Source organism: Chiloscyllium plagiosum, chromosome 23, assembly GCF_004010195.1.
Source record: "Chiloscyllium plagiosum isolate BGI_BamShark_2017 chromosome 23, ASM401019v2, whole genome shotgun sequence".
NCBI classification, from domain to species: Eukaryota; Metazoa; Chordata; class Chondrichthyes; order Orectolobiformes; family Hemiscylliidae; genus Chiloscyllium; species Chiloscyllium plagiosum.
The window spans coordinates 29,673,332-29,687,948 of NC_057732.1; the positions used below are offsets into that span (position 1 = coordinate 29,673,332).

General features: G+C 37.7%; 1 protein-coding gene across 4 annotated transcripts in view; it reads left to right on the forward strand.

Moving 5' to 3' along the window:
- The window catches only part of saysd1 (SAYSVFN motif domain containing 1), a 142,339-nt gene that overhangs the window by 69,865 nt on the left and 57,857 nt on the right, over window positions 1-14,617 (forward strand). Inside the window, exon 3 of one of the 4 annotated variants that reach the window (XM_043713800.1) lies at window positions 13,507-13,619. The exons of the other annotated variants lie outside the window; for them this stretch is intronic. Coding sequence (XP_043569735.1) covers window positions 13,507-13,619 — 113 coding nt within the window. The remainder of the gene's footprint in view (window positions 1-13,506; window positions 13,620-14,617) is intronic. 4 annotated transcript variants of the gene reach the window in all.

A 14,617-nucleotide genomic window follows, 5' to 3' on the forward strand; every position in this document is an offset into this window, starting at 1 on the left:
CCTCAGACCATATCCTGTATTTTGATTACATCCCCTTCCGCCTCTCGTGATTAGAACAATGTCATCCAGGTGGACCTCATAGAATATAACTTCCATGATTGGGGTTGTTAACTTGGTCTAATCAGGGAGTCCTAGCTGACAGATGTAACAAGGGGTGTCAGGGGTTCTGTTCATTCTAGAAGCCAGTTCTGAGCTAGCTGGGTCAGTGCCATGAACTATGTACATGTAAATAAAGGATGACTTGGTGACAGAATACCAGCTTACGTGGAGTTATTTCATCCCCAGGTCTTGTTTGGATGCATTTGCTCTAAGTAGGACTAACCTATTTTCTACTACTAACACGTCCTATTATCATCCATTCTTCATCTCACTCATTTCTCTACTATCATAAGCAGTTCCTCTGCAGTTTACTCTGGGCAGCTCCACCTACTCCTCCTCCCACTTTGTTAAAAGTATAAAAACTGTCAATTTTTCAACCTTCTTCGGTTTCAAAGATGTCATATTGAACTTGAAATGTAACTCTGTCTCTCTCACCACAGATCTTGTCAGACCTGCTGAGTTTACCCAGCATTTTCAGTTTTGATTTATTTCAATCTTTATATATTTAATTGTTTCGCAATATGACAATTACAGGGGATCTTTTTTCTCTAATATGTGAAACTTATCATACAGGCTTAAGTCAAAATGGATTCTTTACATCTGACCATGTTGACTGTTTTTGATAAAATGTTAACTATGCTTCAGGTTGTTTCAGTTTATCGCATATTTGTTTCATCAGCCAACCTGTGGTCAGTGATTGCAATTTTAAGTCAGTGGTTTCCTTTTTAAAATCATGTCAATCCATCAGCCTCCCAGATTTGAAAATCATATGGTGAAATTTGAAAATCAATAGCCCATACTTACCACTATTGTAAAAACACAGAGCTGCTTGACTGAATCCACAATGGACATCTATTCATGCAAAGGATACACCGACAAGGTTAAAAAGAAAACATTTCCATGAAAACCAAACAACTACATCTACAGACTTCAGAACTGACCTGTTGACAGAATGGGACAAACTTTAAACAGTTGGCAAATTTCAAACCAGAAATTCCAGGTTTAAATCTCTTCTCATTATCTTCAATTGAATAGACTTAATTCATTTGCTTCATTATTTTCTGAGTGGCAGCCAGTGAACAATTGGGAACTGCAGGGATTAGTGCGTGGACCCCAGCTATTCATATTAACGCTTTAGATGAAGGAACTAAAAGTAATAACTTTTAGCGAGGTGTCATCTGCAAACTTGGAGGGATGGTGAACTGTGAGGAGAATGCAGAGAAGCTTCAATGCAATTTGAACAAGTTGAGTGAGGGACAAATGCATGGCAGATGAAGTATAATGTGGATAACTCTGAGGTCATCCACTTTGGTAGCAAAAATTGGAAGGTGGATCGTTATCTGAATGGTGATAGATTGGGAAAAGCAGAGATACAACAGAGTACATGGTAGGCCATTTAGCACTGAGATAATGAGAAAATTCTATACCCAGAAAGTGGTGAACCTGTGGAATTTTTTTCCACAGAAAGCAGTAAAGGCTAAAACATAGTATGTTTTCAAGAAGTAGATAGATACCATTCTTAGGGCTTAAGGGATCAAAGGTATGGGACAAAAGCAGGAATTGAGACAGAATGATCAACCATGATCATATTGAATGGTAGAGCAGGCTTGAAGGGTTGAACAGCTTATTCCTGTTTCTATTTCCTATGTTACTATGTAGATATTCATTTATAGGAGCAATGATAGATATTTCCAAAACCAAAACAGACAAAGGTATTTAAACATAAATGTTTTATTTTATGCAATAACAGTTACTAAATTCACAGATGAAGACATTTTATTTGCAGGGAGACAATAAGGTCTGCAGATGCAGGACATTAGAGTTGAGAGTGTGTTACTGAAAGAGCATAGCAGGTCAGGCAGCATCCGAGGAATCCTGATGAAGGGCTCCGGCCCGAAAAGTCAATTTTCCTGCTCCTCGGATGCTGCCTGACTTGCTGTGCTTTTCCAGTAATACACTCTCAACTCTAATTTTATTTGCAGTATATAGTAAGTCACTGATCCAAATAAATTGCTGTTAGACCTTTTTAAAATTGTGTCATTCTATTGCATGTCTCATTGCCACACCAATCTTTAGTTTATACCAATGCCATTGATACCTTAAGTATCACCTTAACTTTATAAGCCATTTTCAACAAAAAATAGATTAACATTGAAACTTGTTATTAACCAGCTGGTGACAAAAAAAAAACATGTAGCAATCACTTTTTTAACCTAAATATCAGTTGAATAAAATGATTTAAACATAAATGTAAATAAGATAATTTTAAACTCTTCATTCACTTTTGCTTGGCAAAGTTTCAGTCATTAAAGAAAGATGCACTTTTAGAGGTATATGCTTTCCTCATATACCTAATCTACTACCTTCCATGAAGAAGATCAGGTAGGCTGATTCGATACTGCACAGTTAATACCCCCCTTAGAGATTAAATGTTCTGACTGTAGTTATGATTTGCTGCAGAGATGGAAAAAAAGTATCATTCGTCACTTCTGTCACTCCAACATCATGCATGAACACACACAAATAATGCTTTTGTGAGGCAGTGACAAGTTATAACACAAATTGGATTATCAGGTAATGACATACTTGTCAATAAAGGAATTATCTCTTTAATCAGATAATGAGTTCTACTTTTCTAAAAGCCATTTACATTGCAGAGTATCAAAGGAAAGAAATTCTCCAATTGAGTGTAAAATCTAATTTATAACTAGCCAGTGCCAACTTGTCATAACAAGAAGAAAATTCAGTTTTTCCCCTTCCTTAAAGGAACTGATTTAATATGATTTCCCTTGTAGGTCGATTTATCTTCAGCTCACAGGATTCTTATTACTGTTGTGATACTACTGCATTATCAACTATTTCATGAAGCCGGTGGGTTTTATGTTTCAGAAATTGATTAAATTACTATGGTGAATGTTAAGATTGTGATAACAGACATGAAACACATTCTATTCATAGATTTTTACCATTTGGAAGCACTGCTGGCCATCCTAAACTCTGGTGGAGCAACCACTGCACACAATATAATTGTAGAAATTATAGCTGAGACAAAGGACACTTTATGCAGTTATTCTCCTGAAACTATTCATTTAAACATACTCCCCACCCATTCAACATCAATTCTTTGTTTTCAAACCATTTACCCAATTCTTAGTTAGATATTAAACAAAATACACAGCACTAAGATAGGCCATTCAACCCACCTTGCTGGTGTTTATGCTCCATTCCAATTTATTTATAGAACATAACGTTACTTGGGATCATTTACTCTGTTACAGGATCTACTTTAAAAGCTAACATTGATATAGCATTGCATGTTTTGAAAAGCTGCTAGGTGAAATATTCTTTTAACTTTCATCCATTTCCCTCTAATGCAATTATACTTTATGTTGATGATTGGGACACAGGTTATATTAAAGTTTTGCTATTTAAATTTTGAAAACCTACATTAAACCTCACTTTCATTTTCTCTACTCAGTTGAAAAATGCCATAATTTTAGCTTTTTTTTCATGTTATAAGCTATAATTTCTGGCACATTCCTAAGGATTTGTGGCTATAACTCTTGTTTTCTTTCTATAATAAGATGCCTAGAATAGTATGTAATATTCCAGCTGCAGTCTAACCAATGTTTTGCACAGACTTAATGTCACATCCCATGTTCAATTTAAATGGACCATTCAAAAGAAAAGATAAAAGCAAACTGTTTTACAATTTATCTTCTCTTTGAAAGAAGGTACAGATGTTTTTCATAAATCAAATTCTAGGAGGATAGTTAGTGACCAGGCTGGGGAAAATGGAAGGCAATGGATTCACCTCTTTCAACAGAGGAGTTTCAGCTAAAGGTGAAATCATAAGTCTTCCATGTACATGCAGGTCTCAGGCAAGCAACAATCAAGAATAGAAAAACATCTGGCTGGATTTTCCCACTTGAAGTCAAAGTGTTTTATTGAGTGAGTTCCAAGCACCTGGTCTGCCATGGCTGACCGTGACTTTTCACAAGATGATAGTCTACTGTCTTCACTAAGAGCATGAACAGGAAAGGAAGTTGGCATACTACCTGGCTGGTAGAGGACTGGAGGTCTGTATGAACAAGATGGGTCAAATGGCCCTCTTCTATCATTTCTATGGATCCAGGGCTTGTAGGGAAGGGGGCATTACTTTAATTTGCTGATAACCAAAGGAATCTATGACAGCAGACCCAGCCAACATGGGTTGAAATGGTAGCCCAGATCAGTGCTGTGTCCTGTGTAAAACACAGTGCACAATAGTGCAGGATGGTCAATGATCTATGCTCCGCTGGAATATGTGCCACCATTTATCCTCACATTCACAGGCCACTACTGACTCCAACACTGCCGATCCATATACTTTCCACAAAGCCTCATGGATTACACACTCACCATTGCATGCAGTATGTTCACTGAATGGCTCTCACCCACTTCATCCTCCTACACTCCTAACTCTTCATTCCCTCCTGTTCCCACTTTGTCTTCACACTCCTGATCCCTTTAGACCTAAGAACTATGTATAACCTCTCCTTGAAAACATTAGATGATTTGGCCTCAACCGCTTTCTGTGTCAGCAAAATTCATAAGTTCACCACTCTCTTGGTGAAGAAATTTCTCCTAATCTCAATTCTTAATGCTCTATTCATTTAGGGTGTAGGTTTGCTCGCTGAGCTGGCGGTTTGATATCTAGACGTTTCATTACCTGGCTAGGTAACATCATCAGTGGCGACCTCTAATATATAAATAGAAAGCAGGAGACACCAGCTTCGCTTCACTTGGAGGTCGCCACTGATGATGTTACCTAGCCAGGTAATGAAACGTCTGGATATCAAACCGCCAGCTCAGCGAGCAAACCTACACCCTAAACCTCAACTTGAGCTACAAACCTTCACAAACCTTGCTGTATTCATTATCCTTAAATTGTGACTCCTGAGTTGGGACTCCCTGGTCATCAGGAACATCCTGATTCTGATTTGGAATCTTTCATTCTTGCTGGGTTTTTTTCCTCAAATTTCACACAATTGCTCACACCACACCAGGGAGGGGAAAATTCTGCCAGAAAGGACACAGGGATATGTCACAAACCCATTAATAGTTGTGTGTCAATCTTTCACAATAGTTCTAGCATAATGAAGAACTAAAGAATAACACTGTTAGTGCTGCTGTGAGCAAGAAAGGAGAAATAAAAAACATGTTGGAAGCATTAAAAAAATGGTAGAATAGAAAAGGTTTTTCACTGAAAATCTTTATTTATTAATGACAAAATATCACAGGTAGGGAAATACGCTAGTTGTGGGTGGTTGGAGGTGGGCGAGCATGTGACCAAACCTCCAATATGACCATTCAAATACTTTTGACAAACCCAATTTCAAAATAAACCCAAAAAAAGGCAGGTGCTGGCATTTTAATGGTCAGCTTCTGTGGAAAGAATGGGTAAACGTATACAACTATTTCTTTTTGATAGTTTAGTGGTGAGCAGCAACAGAGATCATCAAAATCCATAATTTTGCAGCAATAACTTGTGGCCAATTTCACTATGATATTAATTAGTAGGAGCTATTTTTGTTTAAATGCTACATTTGTTTGAGGTGGATGATAAATTTTATTTTTGAGTCACAAAACCCAAAGTCTTGACCAGCCCGAAGATAAAAATAAGACACATTTTATTGTTCAACTAATAATAGATTTGACAAATCTGCTTGCTTGCTCTGCAAGCTTAAAATATACAAGTGATGCTTTCAGATATATTTAGCACCAAAGCAGCACACGAATGTAAACTGTGCGAATGAAATTTCTTACCGTGACTGTTCACCAACCACTCCATTAGTTTTAACACTATACAGAGTGATACCACTTTATCATAAATACATTTTGTATTAAGATAATATGTAATATATAAATTTATGTAATTTTTGACATTGCCAGTAATATTACTCAGCCATGCTATTGATAATAAATGTTATATAGATATAACTTTTACTGGAGTATAGTTTTGTTGTATAATTGTTGTATAACTTGAAAAATGAGATATCATTAACCAAAGACAATACCATTCTGATAAAATGTGTGATAACGTGGATTTAGTTATCAGCTCTATGCCACCCATTTCCCAGAATTCCAACTATATGCTTCACAAACCAATGGTTTGTAAGTTAGAGGAAAGAAATGGAAAATGCTGCCTGATATGATGATAGAAATTATCTCTTTGTCTATAATTGCACAGAGTGATTCACTATGCAGAAAATTTTAAAAAGGAGTTTCTCAATCATACCGATTTCGATAGGAGAATTACGACTTTCTACCCACTGAGATATTACATCTCGTCTGTGGCTATATGAAGGATGGGGTTTGAAGTCAACGTCTCCACTCAAAAGAGGAATAAGAAAGATTTATTGACAGGAAAAAAAATAAAAGAGAGGGTGTGCTATGTAAAAAGAATGCAAAAGAGGGTAAAAAGAATACACTAGGTTCAGGCTTTGGAAGGGATAAGGAATTTACAGAAACAGAGCATGTGTGAGACTAAGCTCAGTACAGAAGAAGAGTTGAAAGTTCTATAGAGAGAGAAATATAAAGGTAGATAGATTGCCAAAACAGAAGAATAAACAGGACGAATTAGAGGAAAGAATTAGACCTCTGGGAATAAGTAGCAAGAAATAGGAGAGGGACATAAATTTACTTTTTTTTTACATGAGCATTTCCCTGATATATTAATGAGTTTCAGTTTTTTTGAAAGAAAGAAAGCATCATGTCAATGAATTGTGACAATAATGTGATCTTTATCGTGGCTTCTTGCTTGAGGCAATGGACTTTTGCATCTTGAAGATGTTCGTTATTCATTTTTGCTGACATCCTGTTTCTGGCTTTCTTTTTTTTAACAGTATTCACAGCTGAGTTTATGCCAAGCAGGTACCTCATTAATGTAATCTACTCCTGGGCTTTGGGGATGTAATACTGATAAACAAGTGCCCCAGGAGGCCTCTGACAGCAGCCTGTTTATTAATCCTTATGATCTTAGCAAGCATTTTGTCACTGCTGAGGAAGTACAGATTAGCAAATGTCATTGCTCTAGAGAACTGTGTATTCAAACAACAGCTCCTTAATATAATATTCATTGTTAAGGATCTGAAGATCAGTCACACACTAAGCACACACTGCAGCAGTCTATTTATTTTCAAGGAGTTTAACTCCACAAGTATCAATACTTAAAACAGTAGTCTATAATTCTATCACATTGCTGTCTATGCTAGATAGAAGAGGAGGCCATTTGACCATCCAAGCCTCCTCCTCCGCCATTCAATATGATCATGACCATTGCCACCAAATTATTTTTAAAATGAAGTAAGTTTTTATCTTCACCACAGAGACAGAAAAATCCTCAACAGTTGTCCTGTTCGTTCATCATCACATTGGTATTAATGGGAAGGAAGTTAAAGGTGAAAAGTCTAGAAAACAGTCAATTTAATGACAGGGCTGCAAAGAAGAAATTTGCCCCCAACAATTCTACAAGAAGGATTCTGGGTAATCCAAGAAGGAGGATGGGAAAATTGTGGCTGTAGGAGCTGCTCCTTTTTTAGGGTATTTTCAGAGTTGGGGCTGATTTCCTCAAATTCTAGGAACAAAGTAATTACTGTTTAATGAGCTGTTGCATTATTTTGGAAAAAGCATCTGAATAGATATCTGAATACAAAGAGTTTATGGGTCAAGTGCTGGAAAATGGGACTAGATTTATTTATGATATCTGGTCGGCATGGACGAATTGGGCAGAACGGTCTATTTCCATGCTACTACATCTCTATAAATTGTCTTTTACAGGGTGGTGAATAGCACAAACAACTTTGACGACTACTAAGGAAAGAACTAGGATTTAAAAAAGACAACTGCCACAGGTGATTGACACAATAGGATGGGAATTATTATTAGCAGATCTTTTTGCATGATAAAAGAATGTGTACCATTCCTAGAAAGGATAATGATAAGATCAACTTCATTTGAAACAGGAATGATTTGTCCTTTTGTACAAAATCAAAGATGTCGTATCTTTGACAACAAGAATTCAGGTAAGGTTTGTGAAAGTTTGTAGCTCAGGTTGAGGTTTAGGGTGTAAGTTGGCTGGCTGAGTTGTAGGTTTGATATCCAGACGTTTCATTACCTGGCTAGGTAACATCATCAGTGGCGACATTGGCTTTCTCTATGTAGTCCCTTCTGTTCAGGATGACTGTGAGCCGACCTTTGTCTGCAGGTAATATAACGATGTTTTTGTCTTTTTTGAGGTTTTCTAGGGCTTTCTTTTCTTGTGTGTTCAGTTTGTTTCCGTCCCTCTTTTGGCTCAGAGTAGGTGCAACTGTCTGTCTGATCATTTGTTGTGTTTCTTCCGTGAGATTGTTGTCCTTCAATGTGGTTTCTAATGCCGCTAGGAAATCCTTCTTGTCATCACAAAACGAAACAAGATAGAAGAGACATTTAACATCATCAACAACACCCTCACAGGCATAAAGTTCACCAAGGAGGAAGAAACCAACAACAAACTCACATTCCTGGACGTCACAGTTGAAGGAAAGGACAACGGAGAACTACAAACCTGCATATGCAGAAAACCGACAAACACTGACCAAATACTTAACTACACCAGCAACCATCCCAACACACACAAACAAAGCTGTATCAGAACACTATTCCAACGAGCCACCACACACTGCAGCACAGACAAACTTCGGAAAACAGAGGCGAACCACCTATACAACGTAATCAAGAAGAACGGATACTCAAAAAACACAGTGCGCAGATTCCTCAAGAACAAACCACAACAAGCAGACCAAACACAGCCAGAAACCCTAACCACCTTACCATACATCAAAGAAGTTTCAGAAATGACAGCCAGACTACTGAGACCCTTCGGAATCCTAGTAGCATACAAACCCACCAACACTCTCAAACAAAAACTAACAAACTTAAAATACCCAGTACAACCCATGGACAAAACCAACGTCATCTACAAAATTCCATGCAAGGACTGCCACAAACACTCGTAGGACAAACAGGAAGAAAGGTAGCCACCAGGATACACGAACACCAGCTAGCCACAAAAAGACACGACCCTCTCTCCCTCATAGCCCTACACACGGAAACAACCACCATTTCGACTGGGACAACACATCTATCCTGGGACAGGATAAGCAAAGACATGCCAGAGAATTCCTGGAGGCCTGGCACTCCAACCACAACACCATAAACAAACACATAGATCTAGATACCATCTATCAACCCTTCAGAAAACGAACAGGAAATGACATCACCACAAACCCCAGGAACCCCATCCAGGACAAACATATAAATAGAAAGCAGGAGACAACAGCTTCGCATCATTTGGAGGTCACCACTAATGATGTTACCTAGCCAGGTAATGAAACGTCTGGATATTAAACCTACAGCTCAGCGAGCAAACCTACACCCTAAAGAATTCAGGTGATATGTGTACATTATCCCATGCGTGTTTCCAGAGCCAGTCTAGTTTATTCATTGTGAAAGAGCTCTTGGTACATATGTCTTTATCGAGAGGTCACTGTGGCTCATATCCTGTTTCAGAATTTATAGTCTTAAGTAGCTGAATTGAGCAGACATCCTGATTTTTCTTTCTTAAACATTGGAAGTCATCAAGCTGCTATAAAAGAATTTTGCCCAGTACTAACAATGACCACCTTTCAATCCAATATACTAAAAATGTAGGGCATTTACAACCTTATCCAACTTAAGCTGTCCCAGAATGTTTTCAAATCTTACCACAGACGCCCACAAGACAATGAAGCAGCCTTTAACTTCCACCCATAACAAGAAGCATTACTTCTCTCAATCTAATCTGCATTCAAACCAACAGAAATGTTTTGTAAAAGGATTGAAGCACTGCTCTACTGCTTTATTGAGTTAGATATAGGAGACAAAGAATACACCCAACAGCTGAAAGCAGTCACTCTTCAGAACTTGCTCTCATATGCTTCATTAACAGCTAACCTAGCTCTCTAAGGAATGCCAAATAGAGAATTACTGACAGAGCTTTCTAAAATGTACTAGCTGAAATATTCTAGAACAAACAAGGTAAAAAAGCCAAAAACATAACATGCATCGTATTGACTTTTGAGTATTTTTGTCACTGACCATTTTTACTGTTATTGCTTGACAAGACATCCAATAACAGTAATGACAGGAGATGGACTTCAGACACTAACTATCCTACATGGAGTAAGGTGCTCTCCAAATCTGAAGAACCAGTGAGAATAGGGTGTCAGAGATTGTTAAATAGGGGGTTTACACCTAGAATACAATTCACTAACAACTTTTGCTGCTTCTCCTTCTATCCTATTCTCTAACTCACCACCATCAATTAAAAATATAAGTAATTCATTTACCCTGGTACAACTGGGGCATACACATGGGATGAAAGGAGACGCAGAAGCATTTTGAAAAAAGCTTTATTTAAACAAAAGAAAACTTTACATTTTAAAAAGCCTACAAGTTAATCAAATTGAGTCACTAAACAAGACCCAGTTAACATATTATATATGGCCAATTATACTGTTCAGCAAATCTTAATACCCACGTTGCTGTTTAAATTTCATTTGTTCCTGACTGAGCAATGTTGATTTTGTTTTTACTTGAAGGCCAGCAGTTGATTTAACAGCAAGGGTGGGGGGTTGTGGGGGTGGGGGTGCGGGAGCAGAAAAGGAAATGTTCTACAAGTTTCAATGATTGTTGGGTCTACAGAAGGCTGTAGAAGCACAAGCACTTAGTGACAAATAACAACTTCAGAATTTCTGCACTAATCTGAGTACTTAGCTTGGGATTGTGATGTTGCAACCGCTTTAAAATCTATTTATCTCAGTCTTTAATACATTCAATGATAGCTTATCCATACCTTTCCAAAGTGGAGAATTCTATAGGTTAATAACTATTTGAGTAAAGAAATCTTCCCTCATCTCGGTCTAAATTATCAACTCTTTATTCTGAGATATGTGCTCCCATATATTGGATTCACGAGCCACTGTCTACTCTGTCAATCTCCTTTAGAATTTTGACTATTAAATGAAATCTCCTCTCATTCTGATAAATTCCAGAGAATATAGGCCAGATTTACTCAGTTGCTCATCATGGGATAGCCCTTTGATGCACTGCCTACAATGTAAGTATTTCCTACCTGGAGGTCAAATCTGCACATATTATTCTAGTTGTGGTCTCACCAAGTCTTGTACAAGAATATACGAAACTATAATTACACTGATTAAGAGTGGAAGTAGAGTATTTGGTCCCTTCATCCTGTTCTACCATTTGATAAGATCCTGATTGAGGCCTCAAATTCACTTTCCTGCTTTCCACCCAATAACACTTAACTCATTTGTAAATCAAGTATCTATTTCACTCAGCACTGAATATATTCAATGACCCTGCCCCCACTGCTCTCTGAGGAAGTGAATTCCACAAGGTAATAACCCTCGAATGTTTTTCTATTTAATCTGCATCCCCTAGTTCTAGTCTAACCTATAGTGGAAACATCCTCTCAACGTGTACCCTGTTAAGTCCCCTCAATTTTTATATGTTTATAAAAGGCCACTTCTCATTCCTGTAAAATTGCAATGAGTGTAGGCCTAACCTTTTCAGCCTTTCCTCATAAGAAAACTCCTTTGTACAAAGAGTTAAGTTAATGGAATTTACCTGATGTAATGTTATCCTTTTTTGTAAGTAAAGAGACCAACACTATACAGGGTGCTCAAGATATGGCCCTGTACAACTTTAGCAAAAATGCTTCCCTACTTTTATGTTGAATTCTCCTTGTATTAAACACCAACAATGCATTTGAATTCTTAATCACTTGCTGTACTTCAATGCTAATGTTTTGTAGCTCATGCTTCAGGATCCCCAAGTGCTTCTCTAGCACCAAGTTTTGCAAATTCTAGTTATTTAAGTAGTATACTACTTTTCTTTTCTACCCACTGAAGTGCATAAGTTCACATTTTCTCAAATTACACATCATCTGCCAAATTGTGTCCACTCACTTACCCTACCTATAATCCATCAGTAAGCTCTTTATGTCTTCTTGACAATTTACTTTCCCAGCTCTTTCTGAGTCATCTGCAAATTTAACCACCAAAGATTTGGTCACTTCATCATGGGTTGTAAATGTTGAGGCCACAGCACTGTTCCCTGTGGCACTCCACCAGTCACATCTTACCAACCTAAACATGAACCTATTAGCCCGGCTCTCTGCTTTCTGTTAGTTCATTAACCTTGTATCCATGCTAATATGTTTCACTGTATACATGAACTCTCAGTATACAAATTCATCTTTCATGTGGCATCCTATCTAATGTCTTTTGGAAATCCAAGCATACCAGATCTACCGATTCCCCTCTTTCCACAACGCTTGTATCTTTACCAGAGTACTCATATAAATCAGTCAAATGTGACTTCCTTTTCACAAAACTCTATTGACTCTGCTGGATCACATTATGATTTTCTAAATGTCCTGCTATACCCTCCTTAAATGCCGAAATCTTTTAATTTTGGGAGAGGCTTCTAACTAAACTAGGGCCACTAGATCCTTGGTACTTTGAGAAAGCCCTGATATCAGCACATCCACAGAGCTAAATTGGAGGGGTCCTGCACATTTCAGAACCTCCAGTCTCAGGATGATAAGGAAACAAACTGTGACATTGTCAGGTTCACAGTGATAACAAATAACCCAGAGCTACTGAGAACATGAAATGGGACACCTGCAGAGCATGAGCTCTGTTTATTTATAAGGATGTGAGATGTAGGAGTTAAGATAGTCAGTAACAAGTGAAAACACTGTAATAAAATGAAAGAATTAAAATTATAAATTGCTATTCTGATTGTGTTTTGGGTAAAGACATTGGTGCATTTTTACAAATTGAATGTCTAGTATATGATTGTAAGTAAAGTCTGTAATAGTTATACCCAAGACATGAACTGGTTTTTAGATTACCACAACAAACCCCTCCAGTCCCTGATAGTTCTTGTCTCTTCCTTAATGATGGACAGTGTTCACACCCAACCCCTTTTCAGGTAGTGCTCAACACCCACACCACAACAGCTCCATGTTCCAGGTTTAATTTGAGCATGCCATTAGTGATCCTCTTAGTATATTCCAAAGCTGATGTATAGTTCATTAGTTTGATCATGGACAGCACAGCATGTAAATTATGCATCAATTAATGTCACTGGAGACAATTCTCATCTTTCAAATAGGGAAGAATTAGTAATCATCCCAATAGGGCGATAACATCCTATAGCCAGAGGACATGAGAGTGAAGCCAATTTGGGTCCAGCATTGGCGATATATGTGTGATTTTGGTTTGGGCTAATTCTCTCTCTCTCTCTCCTTGTCTGAAGCACCTGCTGTGTACCTACCCTAGATACATCAGTCAATATTGAGAACCTGGCATTGGAGCAAAAAAGTCGAGATATGTTGTCAAGCAGTCAATTTCAGGTTTCCCTTTGTGAAGGTATCAAGCAATAAGTCCATTGTCTAGTGTTTCAAATTAGAGTCTATTTCAGAGCTTCCCAAATGTTTTCCTTCTGCAGCCCGCATTTTGAAGGTTAAAAATTGTTACATTATATGTGAGGACAGTGCAAAGGGTGTCGTTGCGAGGGCAAGGGAGCAGAGATCCACAGTGGCCATCATTGCCTTGGAACTCACAACACCAAAATTTCAGCTTGGAACAGCACTTGAGGTTCTGCCCTATTTTAAGAAGCTCTGGTCTAATTTATACCAACATTGCACTCTTATCAAGTAGACAAGTAATGTCCTTGGCTAACCTTCAGATGGTCAGGAAAAGAACAGACACAATATGACCCACAATCTATCTATCTGTCAGTATACAGAGAAGATGAACATATGAGGGAAAACTAATTTTGTCTTTCATTTTGGAAGCCTCAGTTTTTCAGTTTTATTACAAACTGGCAACTCAGATAAATCTTTCCTCTCGATATGCTTTGGATGCAGAGCCCGAAAGTGGTATAGGAAACATGTCTTTATCCATTTTGTCTGATTATAAGAAGGTAGATTGCTAGCAACTAATTACAAGCTGCCTAAAAATAGATTAGCATTTTACTATAATTTTCTTATGACAGTCCCACTTAGGTCATATGCAGCTGTGTTCTGTAAAGATGTTTGTATTTATGCACAAAATCAACATAAAAAGCAATGATCCAACACCTAATTTATTCAGACACACTCCAATGAATAAATATTCTGATGTTATTTGGATTTTTCTAATTGTTCAGCATGACTTACAGATTCAATATTCATTAATCACAATTTTAGGCTTATTAAAGTGAATGGCTGAACAGTAGAGAGTGGATGCCAAATATCTGACTTGCTTTCCCATGCGTGGTGGCCCAGCACAACAACTTTAAAGTTCTACTCCTGTTTTCAAATCCTTCCCTTGTCTTACAAAACTGAATTACTGACTTCCCTTCAATCCCACAATCCACCCTCCCA